The sequence below is a fragment of the Dendrobium catenatum genome, unplaced genomic scaffold (assembly GCF_001605985.2).
Source record: "Dendrobium catenatum unplaced genomic scaffold, ASM160598v2 fragScaff_scaffold_905, whole genome shotgun sequence".
Taxonomy (NCBI): Eukaryota; Viridiplantae; Streptophyta; class Magnoliopsida; order Asparagales; family Orchidaceae; genus Dendrobium; species Dendrobium catenatum.
In genome coordinates this window covers 468,082-483,061 of record NW_021319367.1, presented here as the reverse complement: position 1 = coordinate 483,061, position 14,980 = coordinate 468,082, and the positions used below count along the sequence as shown (strand labels likewise).

General features: G+C 34.3%; 2 protein-coding genes across 3 annotated transcripts; one reads left to right on the top strand and one right to left on the bottom strand.

Moving 5' to 3' along the window:
* The first annotated feature begins 1,549 nt into the window (after nucleotides 1-1,549).
* LOC110105192 lies at nucleotides 1,550-9,192 on the top strand. Its single transcript, XM_020834583.2, has 3 exons — nucleotides 1,550-1,819; nucleotides 1,911-2,126; nucleotides 8,799-9,192. Exons 1-3 carry the CDS (start codon nucleotides 1,592-1,594, stop codon nucleotides 8,883-8,885), a joined length of 531 nt encoding a protein of 176 aa, XP_020690242.1. The 5' UTR covers nucleotides 1,550-1,591; the 3' UTR covers nucleotides 8,886-9,192.
* Nucleotides 9,193-10,168: 976 nt separating this feature from the next.
* On the bottom strand, nucleotides 10,169-12,615 carry LOC110105180 (heavy metal-associated isoprenylated plant protein 7-like). Of its 2 annotated transcripts, none has more exons than XM_028697230.1 (5): nucleotides 12,527-12,615; nucleotides 12,166-12,310; nucleotides 11,234-11,433; nucleotides 10,738-10,798; nucleotides 10,169-10,648 (listed from the first exon to the last, which is right to left on the bottom strand). In XM_028697230.1, exons 1-5 carry the CDS (start codon nucleotides 12,533-12,535, stop codon nucleotides 10,308-10,310), a joined length of 756 nt encoding a protein of 251 aa, XP_028553063.1. In that variant the 5' UTR covers nucleotides 12,536-12,615; the 3' UTR covers nucleotides 10,169-10,307. The 2 variants fall into 2 exon arrangements, with proteins under 2 accessions (XP_028553063.1, XP_028553062.1); XM_028697229.1 differs by having other exon boundaries at nucleotides 10,738-10,825; nucleotides 12,527-12,614.
* Nucleotides 12,616-14,980: the final 2,365 nt, after the last annotated feature.

Below are 14,980 nucleotides of genomic sequence, written 5' to 3'. Positions count from 1 at the left end.
TTTCAGAACATTTCTCGCTATGTTCTCTTTTGTTCGATCAATTCTTGTCAGTAAAATTTCAATGTCATCATAGATAAATTTAAATTAAAAAAAATTAAAAATAAAATCTAAAAAGAATTAATAGATATCATTTGTAAATGATAAAATTATTGAAGAAATGAATAATTCTTTTCTTGCTTTTTACTTTGATTTGAGGGGACTGCGCTGGGGTTGGAAGATTAGCACAATAAACGAATGCTGGTGCTCGGGAAATTATTCTGTGCAGACTCTGAACGTATAGGATCATCCAGATGCTATGTATGAACTGCGTATGAATTGAGTATGGACTGCATATGGATTGCATATTTATTGCGTTTTATAGATATGTATTAAATACTCATTAAATATTCAATAAATACTCACAACTAATGATTGACTTATTATTTGCTACATATTTATAAATACACAGTTCATAGGCAGTCTATACTCAATTCATACGCAATCTATAAGTATTATCCGGACGATACTCTACATTCGGAGTCCGCAAAGAATAATTTCTCATGGTGCTCTCATTTAAAAGAACAGGACAAAAATTAATGGTGGCGCTCACTATGACTGTACTTGTAATAGATGTGCTTTTCAATTACTTAGATGTGTTGCTTTAGTCAAAAAGCTATTTTAAAGACATTGCAAGTTTTTTGACATTAAAAAAGAATAAGCCATGCTCTTCATTTATTTGATTACTTGTTTATTTGAGATTGCCAAAGTTAAAATGATCATAATCAATCTATATAACTCAATTTTTAGCACACATTAATTTGATTGATGTGTATGTACAAAATACTCTCCTTTTTTGGGATATTTTAGATCAATTAAGATAGATTTACATACACGTCTCATACACAGGTCTCAAAATTAAGATCTCTTGGTTGGTAGCCTAAGCTTTCAACCAACTGACTAAAATGAGCTATATAAACTAACTTAAAAATACTTTCCTTTGAAGATAACAAAGGACATTTGTAATAATTATATAGATAAAATAACTTAATATCCATTGTCCCAATATTCACTATTATTTAAACTCTTATTTTTTAAGGGTACCTAAGTAATCATTTAAATATATCATAAATTCATACGAAGAAGATAAAATATTTTAAATTTGTTTAAAATTGTTGTATCTTTTTATAAAAAATAAAAAAGTTATGAAAAAAAATATTTTTTTTAAATTGTTTCAGAAAAAAATTCATTCAGATATATATAATTGTGATCTTAAAAATAAAAGGATAAAGAAGTATTTTGAATATTTGGGATTAATTTTTATTGTTTTTTGAAATAATTTTTTTAGAATAAAAGTTTTTTATTAAAAATTTATTAAAAATAATAAATAAATTGTCCCAATAAAGCTTTAGTAGCTATTTACACGAGATATTTGTAACCAAAAAATGCTCACAAACCGCAACTTTACTGTGCAAGGGAATTGGCAAAAAAAAATAACTAAATTAGTAATAAAATATTTTCTATCAAAAAATTATCTTGGTATTTTTGTGAATAAAGGAGAAACGCGAGACTTACCTCACTAGTCACTCCACGCGGTCTCCATTTCCCTGAGGAGATGGAGTGGAATCTAATCCACGCGTCGGCGGCTACTTCCGCCGCCGGAAAGACCGCCACGGAAGCGGGACTCTTCTATCGGAGCCGGTATAAGTTCTGGGCCCTCGCTGCCATTCTTCTCCTCGCCTTCTGGTCTATGCTCGCCGGCACTGTCACGCTGAAGTGGTCCGCCGGAAACCTCAACGGAATCTCCGGTGATTCATTATCCCAGGAAGATCTTGACGTGCTGGTTCTATCCTAACCCTAGCTATCCTCAACTTTTATTTGATTACTCTACTGTATTTCGATCTCTCTATCTGAATGGATTGCCGGGTTTGCAGGAAGTGGAGGAGAGGGAGAAGGTTGTGAGGCATATGTGGGACGTGTACACGCACAGCCAGCGGATTCGATTACCGCGTTTCTGGCAGGACGCCTTTGAGGCCGCATATGAGGACCTTGTCAGCGATGACGGACAAGTGCGGGACGCAGCAGTAACCGAAATCGCCCGGATGTCCATGAGGATGGTCGATCTTGAACCGCCGCCTCGCAAGTCCAAGGTAGTTTAGCCGATGTGGCTTATTCCTTTAATTAATTATTTCGGATCTGGAGTTATGGTTCTATACTTGCCTCTTATGTTCTTTCGTTTCCCTTTTAGCTGCTACTAAGTTCTTCCATTTCACAGAAAAGGTATGTGATGATTGAATTCTTAAAAGTTATTAGTTAAGTATTCATCGAACGTGCTAGTTTGACAAAGGCAGTTGTGGGAGGAATTAATGAGCAAGCATTTGTCTCTAGAAGAGGATTAGGGTGGATGTTGGGATGTAGTTGGAGGGTATTAAATTACAACTAATCTTAAGTGAAGTAACAACACATTTACGACAAATATGATTTCCTGTATTCTAGTGTAATGTGGTTTTAAAGCAGAATAGCAGGTGCAAATATTCTAGCAACTATTTTGAGTTGTGGCATTGTAATAAATTAAGTTGTGTTATCTTTAACTTTCTTTATTTTAGATTTCAATTGTTGCAAGTTCATTAAACATTGCAGAGAGTCAGCCATTCCTTTGATGATATATTTGAGTTGATGATATCTTTGAGATTATGATACCAATATGGGTAGGTGGGCGGGTGCGTTTGTGTGCATGTTAAGTGAGGCAAGATAATGAGCGGTTTCATCTTGGCTTTGAATTTCATGGCAAGTTGATCATTGTAGATGATATTTTGGATGATGCGGGACTAAAGCAACTAGGATGAAGAGACAATGACAAGTATCCTTGGTGATGATAGAGCTTGAGGGTGTGAATAGTAGGGGTGTCAATATTTGACCCGACCCGAAAATCTGACCCGAACCTGACCCAAAAATTTCGGACCCGAACCCGAATCGGGTCGTGTTCGGGTTAGGGATTTCGACCCATTTGTAAAACCGGGTTGGGTTCGGGTTGACCTGGAAACCCGAAATCAACCCGATTTGACCTGTTTTAATTAATTTAGGAGGGTTTTAATGGATTTTTATGAAATAAGTAAATGATATTTCAAAAAATTATAAGTATTATTGCCCAAATTAAATTAATCTTGATTTATTTTAAATTAATTGAAGTAAATCTTACCTTAATTTGATTTAGATTTAAATAAATTGAATTAAATAAAAAAATTAATAAAATATACCCGAATCGGGTTGAACCGGACCCGAAGCGGGTCGGGTTCGGGTTCGGAAAACCAACCCGTTTGCAAAAACGGGTCGGGTTGAACAGTGTCGGGTCAATTTCAGGTTGAACCCGAACCCGACCCGTGACCCGGTTTTGACAGAATAGTTTGCAACTTCGGTGGTGCAAAGAGAACATGTAAATTGATATTGGTAAAACATCAAACAATGAAAGATGTATGAATTATCAAAAAATGGATGAGGTTCAACTTAAGATTATTAATGTATCTTGCAAACTCAAATTCCTTTTTTCACGCCTACTTAGAAATTGTTGCAAGTTCTCTTTACTTTAGAGTGGATAAAAAACCATGAGAGGGGTACAATATTTAGATAGGTGTGAGAGATTTTTTATGTTGCTGCAAAACAATAAAAGTGGGCGGGAGGTACGATGGGCTTTTACATGAACTTTTTCAAATAATGTCGGAACTCAGAAGTATACACATTGAAAGCAGTTGACTTGCTGAGAGCCTCAAAGAATAGGGATCACCTTGAAGTGCTTCCCGAAGACTGATTGAAGTCAGTAACTTGACCTGAGACCATGCCCTAGAAAGATGCACCCATCTCTAGAGAATTTCTAATAAGAAATACTTGTTTAGGTTGCTAACTTCCTAACAACCTCTCAGCTTGTCAACCGGATTGTAACTAGCACCCTCTAGAATGACTATCATTGTCTTAGATTATGCCTCAACGACATCCTCAATGCAAGTCTAAAAACTATGGCCCCTCACTAACTTTTCAAACTTGGCTTTCCGGCTAGCAGCTTCTCCTAGTTAATTTCCCGCTTATGATGTGGGATTTTGTTCATCCTTGCACCCCTTTTCTCTTAGAAGTTTAACATCTTAGAAGTATATCAAGATTTGCTCTTTGTTCGGACCAGGTCGGTGATCTCTTCCTTCCTTTATCCGACCACCCTCTTCTAATTCAAGATGTAACAATGCAGGCCACCTCATTTTATTTCTTTTCTTTTCACAAGTTTGGGAAAGAATGGCTACTTCTTTTTTTTTTTTTTTGCTGATTTATTTTCTTCTCAATATTCCACATGATATGTGAATACTAAACTTGGGTCAGCCTCTATTATAAAGTTTATTCAATGTTTCTCCTTCTGCTTAGTCTTTTTTTCACTCTAAACCTTCAGCAGGTGATTCAATGATTTTAGTAATTTATTGTTATGGTTGTGTAACTCTGAATCAGTTTTGTTACTGAAGTAACAATTTTAATTGCGATGAAAAACTTGAGAGAGTATGTGTCGTGGTTAAGAATCATGGAGAAATATAATCTATAAAGCTGATATGAGATGGATGAGACAATAGCTTTGACGTTTTTGCCTGCATCCCAAACCCTTCAAATCTTTTTAAATCATTGCAGCTCAGTGTAGCATTTCTAGCTTCTTTTTCTTTAATATTTTTTAATTTTCCATTTAAGATCTATGAGAAAATGGGCATTTATTAACTTGACCCCAGATTATTGGTAGAAAGCTAGTGATCATGATAATTATGATGACTTTAGTTCTGTGAGAAGTCTTAGTGGTGGCTGACTTAGGGGCTAAAGTATTCCAAATGCAAGGATTTTAAAAATATTAGTGTTTGATTTCAAGTAAAAAAAATGTAGAGTAAATTTTTGAAGCATTTGAAAATCACCATATATTTCAATTTTTGGTGTATTTGAAAATTGTTATATTTTTGGTCGAGTTCCAAATGCATTATAAATTATTTGCCATTGCAATTTGGGCTGTTGCCCGCCACCCCCTATCGCCATCCACTGCTAGTCATTGGTCACCAAACTCCTACAGTAGGTGAACTTGCTCACTACTCCAATTAAAGGCTTGTCCAATCTGCAAATCAAGTCTTTTGAGGCTCCATATCCAGACGGCTGTAACATGCGGATCTCATCCTGCGATTCTCCGTGTATGAATGCAATCTTCACATCGAGCTGCTCCAAAATTATACCATATTATGCTACAATCCACAAGTGCCAAGTAAACACGGGTCGAGGGATACTTAACCACTGGGGAGAACACATCATCATAAGCAATCCCTTCCCATTGCACAGAGCATTTTGCCACCAACCTAGCCTTGTACCACACATCAGCTCCATTAGATCATTCTTTGCACACACCCATTTGTATCTAATAGATTTTCTTTCTGGAGGAATATTTATCAACTTCCAAGTAGCATTCTTCTAAAGAGACTCTATCTCTTTATCCATAACTCTCTTTCAAAGATCACCATTAAGACTGTCCATTGCTTCCTTATAGTGAATATGAACTTCAGCCTCCGTGGTTGAAAGTGCAAATGCAATGTGATCCCTCAACCAAACTAGTTTTGGGCTATTCTGGTGCATGGTTCTATTCCTCACAATAGATTCTTAAGCAAGAATCTCATCCTCAACATCATCTTCTACTTCCTGATATGTAATTGAATCAAGTACCTGAGTAGAAATGATAAGCTTTTATGGAACAAATGGAGTTGCATCAAACTCCAATTTCTACATTGCATATATAATCCTAATAGAACTCTCGACCTGCTTCGAGTCCTAAGGCTTTAACATGCTTGCCTCGTTAAAAGTAACATCCCTGCTAATGACACATTTTTTTTCTCTGTTGGATCATAGAGTTTGAAGCCATTGACTTCACGTCTGAAGCTAATAAAGATCGCCTTCTTTGCTCTTGATTCCATTTTATAATTCTGATGATAATAGTAAGCTGGACACCCAAATACTTTCAATTGTTTCAAAATTCTAGCAGAATGCCTTGACTGCATCTCCTTTGGGGTCTTTTTCTCAATAGTTGTAAAAGGTTGATGGTTCACCAAGTGATAGGTATAGTCTATCTCCTCAGCCCAATAGATTCTATCCAACCCAGCATTGGATAACATAAATCGAACTTTATCTACCAAAGTCCGGTTCATCCTCTCCGTCGCCTTGTTCTGCTGTGGTATCTCTCTAACAGTCAAGTGATGCTCTATCCCAGATCTCTGACACTTGCAAGAATGCATTCGAAGTGTATTCGCCCATATTATTTGATCTGATACACCATATACTTTTGCCAGTCTGAGTCTCAATCCACTTCTTCCAAGTTTTGAAAATCTCCAGCACTTAGTTCTTGCGTCTCATGGCATACACCCAAATATATTTGGAGTAATTATCAATAAAAGAGACAAAGTTTCGTCGCCCGCCTAATGATGTTATCTTCATTAGGCCTCAGACATCTGTGTGAACATACTCAAGGATACCCTATGTATTGTAGATGACAGTACCAACGGATACACTTGTCTTCTTGCCAGACACACAATGTTCATAGAGATTGAGTTTATAGGTGTTTGCTCCTTTGATCATTCCTTGCTTCACCAAAGCCATAAGAGTAGCCTCTCTAATATGAGCTAACTGCATATGCCACAATGTACTAGCATCAGATGAATTACTAGCAACAACAATTGTTCTAATTATAGTTTTTCTCTGAAGATAATAAAGATTGTGGTGACGAACTCCCTTCAGAAAAGTTATCGTACAATAATATATCTTCAGAACTCCTACCTCAATAACTATCTTGTAGTAGCCCTTTGTCTCTAAAGCCATAACAGACAGTAAAGAATCTTTCTAAAATCTAGAACATGTTTCACAGTAGTCAGCATTCTAATGAAGATGCTCCCTACATCAACTGTACGATAAGTCTGATCATTTCATGTGGTCACAACACCATTATCAAGCTCCCTTTAGGTACTAAACCACTCTCTAATGGACATATGTGATAGGTCACATCAATATCTAAAATCCAACATGAACCATCTGAATACAAATTATGAGAAAATGTAGATACTGATGCATCTAAATCTTCATCACGCTCCTCCACTCTAAGGTTTTCCTTAGCCTCAGTGGAAACTCCCTTTTTCTTGTCCTTCAGCATCAGACTATCTTTCTTCCAATGACTAATCTATAAGCAGAAAGCACACTGATTCTTCCCAAGACTGTGCCCACGAGACTTGCCCTGTTTGCTGCTGCTTTCATTTTTATTCTTTTGCTTTTTAGATCTTCCACGTTGAAGTGTGAGAGCCTCGTCCAAATTCAACTTTTTAGATTACTTGTCCCGACACCGGAACTCGTGATTCAACAATGTAGTAGTCATTTACTATAGTTTAAAACCTCATTCTTGAATGAGTGTCATCTTGAAGTTTTCATACTCATCTGGGAGCGAATTCAATAGACAAATCGCCTTATCTTCATCTTTAACCTCCTTATCCAAATTCAAAAGATCTGCCAACAACTTTGTGAAGTCATTCAAATGCTCATCAATTGTAATATAATGTCTCATTTGAAGTATGTAGAGCCGTTGTTTCATATTAAGACGATTGTCGAAGCTCTTCGTAGGTACTTATTCTCCAAAATCTTCCACAATTTCACCGCAAAAGTCTCAATCATCATTCCATACTCGATATCCTAATTTTTTATCAAGCCACAAGTGCTCTGATTCATCTTTAGCCAATCTCTCTGAAATATCTTTAGGACGTTCACCGCTCTCCAGAACTTCCTAAATACTCAAAGAGCACAGCGCATTCATCACCTCACATCGCCATATGCTAGAGTTTCTTTTATATTCAAAATTTGTCATATCAGTTTTAACGGGATGTGTAACCACCTGATGAATCAACATCTTCTCCATCGTTGAGGTGGATGTATCTATGACTCCACCGGATTTCAATGCCTCCACAAATTACAGTTGCCTTACGACACTGAAATTGCACCAATCCGGCTTAGCAGCAATCCAGAACAAAAATCAATAGCCTTTGCTTGCTCGATATGACCAGATGAAGTTTCAAAGATTCCCGTTCTTCAAAATGCTATCGAAAATCTCACCTAAATCCGGCTCTGATACCAATTGCTGTGGAATAAACACAGTGGAAATAAAAATAAAAAATCACATAACACAAACAACACAGTGATTTACGTGGTTCGACAAAAATGGCTACGTTCATGAGGAGCAAATGATTTGAAACAAAGCTACAAGGGAAAATTTAATTATTAATGCTATAATATGACAAAATTTTATCATGTCAATTAGATTTTCCAATCATGTTAATTAAATCTTTCATAATAATTCTCCTAATTAATGCATCAATCAAATATCCTAATTAATGCATCAATCAAATCTCCAATCAAATCAATTTAATTAGGAAAATAATCAACTCCCTAATCAATTGATGAGCCATCAAAGCCTTCCAAATTAAGGCTAATCAGATTTGAAAAAAATTCCATATGAGATTGTTTTTTTTAGTTATAATTCTCTAACATTTAAATGGCACACTACCCCATGTAATTATATATATAATAACAAAAATGGGGAATTCAACACATCGTTGGATATAAGGGGATCAATCCCCAAATCACTTAAAATCTTTATATCTTCTATGATTTCTTATGATTACATCTCATTTTTGTTCTTCTAACAAATCTATACATCTTATACATACAGAATGGCATTTTTTGTTTATCTTAAATTCATCCCTAAGCTGTATTTTTTTTTTTTTTAATTTCAGAAATCAAAAGTAGAGCTTAATCAAACCGATAGAGATGGTACGGCAAACTCAAAGTCGTCATTATCATCGTCTGTGGAGACCAGATAAACTTATAAAGACGCCATGGCTTCCAATTTTCAATTGTTTATTTACATATAGAATATAGCTTTGCTGTTCGCGCTTAAGGCCTCTTTCTGCAAAATGCTAGGAAGCTATGGCCAGTGGAGCAGTAGTGCCTATTGTAACCCTTAAAATTCATCTACTATTGAGTAAAACAATCAAAGCCCTGGAGGAATGCGCCTAAGTTTCTCAATGTAAAATCATTCGAATTCAAAATTTTCAAGTGTAAAGTATAACGATGGATCTGATAGTTTTATATGGATACGTTCGTTGTTGCCTTCTTTCGTTGATGCAAGAAAAGCTCTCAGGTCTGAAACTACTGATGCTACTTTTTTCTTTGATGTGTTGGACATCACTCAATGGATGAATTAATTATTCTGTGCAGACGTCGAATGCCGTCTAAAGACCAATCAGAATGTGTCACGTCACCCCTTTGTTTGGTATCGCAGCTTGATATTGCTTACTGCCACTTAGTACCGCTAACATGACGTATTTTAATTGGTCTTTGGACGACGTTCTCTGTCCGGTCTCCGCACAGAATAATTTCTCCAATGGATGAACCGATGAAATTTATAGGAAATGCTGTTTGTGTTCATTTGGAATGATTTTTTTAACTTTTAGAAATTTTTTTGTGAGAAATAAAATATTATTATTCTATTTGTTAAAACATAATAGTTTTAAAAATTATTCTTTACTTTTTTAGAAAGAAAAATAGGTATGTTTTTTTTACTTTAAAAATAAGAATGGGCGACAACATGCCTGGCATGTATTTTTATTGTTTTTTAAAGTATTTTTTTAATAAAAACTTTAATATTTGAATTAAAAAATTATTTTAAGAAGCAATAAAAAAATGTTTTACATATTTATTTGTTTGAGTGAAAATACTTTTCTTTTTAGGTTTGTGTGAAGGCATAAAGCATAATGATGATCTTATTAATCTTTCTTCGTATTTGTCATTAAGGTTGATTAAGAAATTGCTAATGAAAAATTATTTATTCATATATATATTTTTTAGTTAATCCAATTAATTGCCCATCTTTTAATCAAACACATTATTAAAACAATCAAGTAAATGCATTTGCAATATTGCTCCAATTTCTTCAAACCAAGCACATTATATATTAGGGAGTATATAATCAAATAATTAAAATTATTCATGATTGTCAACTTCATCTTAAAAAAAAAACTATAAATTAATGAATGCCAATTAATTTCCATTTCTATAATATTATATCTTTCAACCATCTAAAAAATTAAACTCAATATTCTCATATGCCTCAACACAAACTTCATATTATTTATTAACATATAAAAAGGATAATGAAGTTCAAAGCTCTAAAGCCACAATATTATGCATAACCATTCATACATATATATCTGATGTCTTTATGCTCTCTAAGTCACTAATAATTACACAATACAGCAAGCATTCGGATTCTCATCACTGAATATTTCAGGTGGGTAAGCATAGGCATATTCCAAGAACAACTTTGGGGGCAAATATTCAAGTTTTTTGGCATTGAATTTACCATCATCCTCTTCCTTTGTTTCTTCTTTCTTCTCCTCTTCAGACTTCTCTTCCTTCTTTTCCTCTGAAGGTTTATTCTCTTCTTCTTTCTTTTCTTCCATTGGGACTATTGAAGCTTGTTTTTTTGTTCTTCGATATACATCCTCGATCAAACTTGTTGGATCCACAAATCCTTTGACTGTCACCTGCTCATTTACAAAATCTGTCTCCACTGATTCTACACCTGAGATTATAATAAGAAAATTCAGATCAATAGTACAATTGAAGGCAAATTAAGAGCTCTGCATGATTATTCAGAGCACAATAACATACCATTTATCTTCTTTATCCTCTTCTGCAAAACTTGGGCGCATGCTTCACAGTGCATCCTAACCTTTAAAGTTACAGTAATTGGCTTTGGCTGTTTTTTGAAGACAGACATAAACAAATTATGAGAAATAATGAATTCCATAATATTAGAGCCTTAAGCATTTCAATTAGATTAGCTGATTCATATTATTACTGCACACCAATTACCTAGCTACACGTGTACAGTCTGCTATGATAAACTGCTATTTATACTAATGTAACCATGATGAGTAATAACAAGATTCATTTCCTCTTGTCCATTTCTTGTTCTCTGTTCTGTCTTTCCGCTCTCGCTCAGGTTCTTGCGGTTCAACACATAAGCATAAAAGATTGCACCAACACAATTCTAAAGGAGAAAATTGGCTGAGAAAAAAAATAAAATAATCACCTTATAAATCTATTCAACTGGTATTTTTATTTTGTAATTTTAAAACATTAAGAAAACATACATTTGAACTACCTCCTCTTTCTTCTCCTCGGGTGGTGCCTCTTTGGCCTCTTCCTTCTTCTCCTCCGCTGGTGGTTTGGGGAGAGGAGAAATTATCTCCACCTTCCTTCTAGTCTTTTTCTGAACTCTCTCACATACTTTAAGTGGATCTGCAGTTTTTCCCTTCACCACCACCATTCTTGCCTTGCTATCTATCTTTACTTCCTCAACTCCTGTAATTTTGCATTTGATGAAGCGAATTAATTATGGTTGATTCGAAAGGGAAGGAGGCTTTCATGGTTCCTAACATCTTAGCTCAGAATACAAGACAATTCTTCTTAAATAACAAGATAATTTTATGGAGTAATAAGACCCTCTGCCTCTGGGAGAGTCACTTAATTCCTCCTAAATATTTGCAATACTACTACTTAGAGTAATGCTTTTTACATCACAAAAATTAGAATCATTTTTAATATTATTGTTAGGATTTATCATATATGAAAGGTGCAACAATAGATAATAGGATATTGATATATATATTAGGTGTTTAAAACGCTGCAAAGTGCTGCGAAAACTTGATTTATTAGTATTGCATCTTTATTTGACATAATATATAAAGATGATGCTGAAAGAATGTGAAAGTTAGAGGTAGTGAAAATTATTTTAAAATCATTTCAAAAGCTCTATCATAAGAAAATCTTATAATTCATCATGCCATGAATTCATTTTAACATTTTAACTATTTTTCTCATATTTTCATGCTTTTCTTTTCAAAAGCAATAAAGGTTGCTAATACTTCTTTATCATATAAGCATATTATCATTTTAGGCACTATAATCTTATCATAAACTAAACAAGGTTTGTTGATAAGCATAAAATAACTTAATTAATACGCTTTCTAATTACCTTTGCATCATTTTATATGAGTAAGAAAAAATATGAAATTAAATAGGGAAATAAAGAACCTTCAATCCCTCTCAAAGACTTGGCGACTTTCCTAGCACATCCTTCACAGTGCATATCAACCTTGAGAACAATCTCCTGTGGCTCTTCTTCCTTTTTCTTCTTCTCCTTCACCTCATTCTTACTTTCTCCCTCTTCCTTTTGTTTCTTTAAATAAAAATTATGCATAATAAGAGAAAAAAGAAACTCAGATTAAATAATCTGATTAATTGATGTCAAAAATACACAAATCATGAAAAAAATTAATTTCTATCAAAGAAACTAATTGATGAGCAAATGAGTTAAAACAAAAAGGTCTTCATGGGAGTAGAACAATGATTTATTTTCTAAATTGGGGAATTCTAAAGCAATATGGCCTGTTACCTCAACCATTATTGATTGGTTTGTGCCTCAAAGGTGACACTGCAATTTAATAAGAAAAATATATAATTGTATAAGATACAAAACCCTCAAGAGTTTATTTTTGTTTTGCAAAGAGAGCTCTTACCTCTTCTTTCTTCTCTCTGGGTATAAAATTTATGTCTTAAAAAGGGGAAGGCCTTTTATAGAGAGAATTATATTTGAGAGAGAGAGAGAGAGAGATTTTGATTTCGGATTCTAAAGTAGTGGTGGTTGATAATAGAAAACTTTGGGAACAACTTGATGCTAAAGTTACAAAGATAGTTAGCTAGACCACTTTATGTAAAAAATATCTGTAGTTTTTTTAAAATCTAAATATCAATAGCATGATTGATAATAAATCTATCAAGATTCTGAATTCAAATCTCTCTTACATCAAATTTATGCATTAACTCTTATAATATATATTTTTTAAAGTTATTGTCTAGCTTCTTGCATTACTAGCAAGAAGATTTTTTTTTGATTTCCTTCCTCTCCCTTGAAATTCTTATTCTACCAGTACTATAATACATATTAACATGTACATCAACACTAATCTTGATGTTTAGCTAATTATGCAGTCCACTCATCATCCATAAGAACACGCATGATGATCCTTTTCAATATAAAACAAAATTTAAAACGATTGATAAGACAACTTCACCATGAAATAGTTAGCTGGCCATCTTGGAAGCCATTACCTACTTCCATTCCATGGGATTCAAATACCCAATCACCAAAGCAAAAGCTGATGGACAATGGACATACAAGAATATGTACAAAAGAGGGAGAGAGTGGGACCCAATATAGCTGTGGACCCTATTGAATAACTAATTGACAAATGCCACGTGGAAAGATAAGCATAAAACCAGTCTAAGTCAGTGGCGTCATCAGATAGGATTTTATGCATGATAAGACTTTAAAGAAAAAAAAAGAAGGGTGGTGGACAATTTTGTAATCATCTGATCAATTTGCAGGCTGAGAATCCATAAAGTTGTAGCTATATTATTTTCGATTTGACTTCATTGTTAGCCTTGGTCACTTAAATCTTGAATATACAGCTCATGTTGATCTCTTGGTCGAAAGTTTTTATTATCAATTAAGAAATTTTAGTTTCGAGTTTTGATTCATAATAGTCTTAATAATAAAAAACTTAAAATTTAAATGAGTTTATTCAAGTTCAAGTTAATTAAAGCTTAATCCAAACTAGCAATGGTCCCATATATAATGCCATTCAAATAAATTAAGCATTTTATAAGCTGAAAATGATTTGTTATCAGTGGACCAAATTCGCCAGTAACAATAGAAAAATGCCGAAATTTTTCTTTTTCTGACGAAAAATGATCCGAGGGTAATTCGCGCGTCGGAAAATGAAATCCGGCGAAGTTTTTTCGCCTGAACATTTCCGACGAAATGCCTGCAGAAAATGATGGGAAAACGGCATCTTTCCGTTAACGTATTCCGGCGTTTAATCCATGTCATAAAATGTTCTATATTGAGCTATTTTCCATGCTTAATCATGCCATGCATTTTCACAGGAGCATAAGAAACCATTAAACCATAATAGTCTTTATAGCTATCTGCTTCCTCCATATGCAAGTACTGCGTGCTGAGCATTAAATATTCTGATATTTTCCCCCAAAAAAAAAAATTCTGATATGATTTGAAGGTATATACACACACATACGCATCAATAGCTGCAACTTTGTGAATAATTGCTGAGAGGGAAGGCTGATGGTCCATACCAGAATAAAAAAAGAAGCAACTTTGTGTTCGCTTTTGTGGTTCTGAACTCTGTGGTGTTGAGAGCTGATACTTTATTTTGAGAGATAAGGGAGACTCCTCATTGCTACAACTGAATTATTTGTGGTATCAGATCAACAAGATTCGGATTTTATTTGAGTTGCTTTAATATAAATTTCAGAATAAAAGTAGGATGGAGATCAGGAGTTGCAGTACTTCTGCACATTAGCCAGATATGTGCATATCCCAAGGAAGGGCCTCATTTGTAATCGACTGCAAATACTAGTGGATTCATTCAAACTGGGCCAGACCCCGTGATTTTTCCCCATTTTTAGGAGTTTTCCACGTAAAAACTTTGGTGTCTCTTATGAAAGCTACACTCTCTCACTTATCTATTTGTGTGCTGGATCTTCGTACAATGCTAAGACGTTAAACTAAATATTTCTCTACCGTCGCGAATACTCCAGGACGCAACACATAATAGTCTTAATAATAAAAAACTTAAAATTTAAACGAGTTTATTCAAGTTCAAGTTAATTAAAGCTTAATCTAAACTAGCAATGGTCCCATATATAGCGCCATTCAAATAAATTAAACAATTTATAAGCTGAAAATGCTCTGTTATCGGCGGATCAAATCCGCCGGTAACAAAAGAAAACAGCCGGAATTTTTCTTTTTCTGACGAAAAATGATCCG

Bases quoted from the DNA above. Each gene is read 5' to 3' on its own strand.
- LOC110105192 (XM_020834583.2), top strand. From the start codon at position 1,592: ATGGAGTGGAATCTAATCCACGCGTCGGCGGCTACTTCCGCCGCCGGA. The intron at 1,820-1,910 runs GTTCTATCCTAA...CCGGGTTTGCAG, and splicing joins AGGAAGATCTTGACGTGCTG to GAAGTGGAGGAGAGGGAGAA. The intron at 2,127-8,798 runs GTAGTTTAGCCG...TTTTAATTTCAG, and splicing joins CGCCGCCTCGCAAGTCCAAG to AAATCAAAAGTAGAGCTTAA.
- LOC110105180 (XM_028697229.1), bottom strand. The intron at 10,826-11,233 runs GTAGTTCAAATG...TTCAAAAAACAG, and splicing joins CCGAGGAGAAGAAAGAGGAG to CCAAAGCCAATTACTGTAAC. The intron at 10,649-10,737 runs GTATGTTATTGT...TTATAATCTCAG, and splicing joins GAGGATAAAGAAGATAAATG to GTGTAGAATCAGTGGAGACA.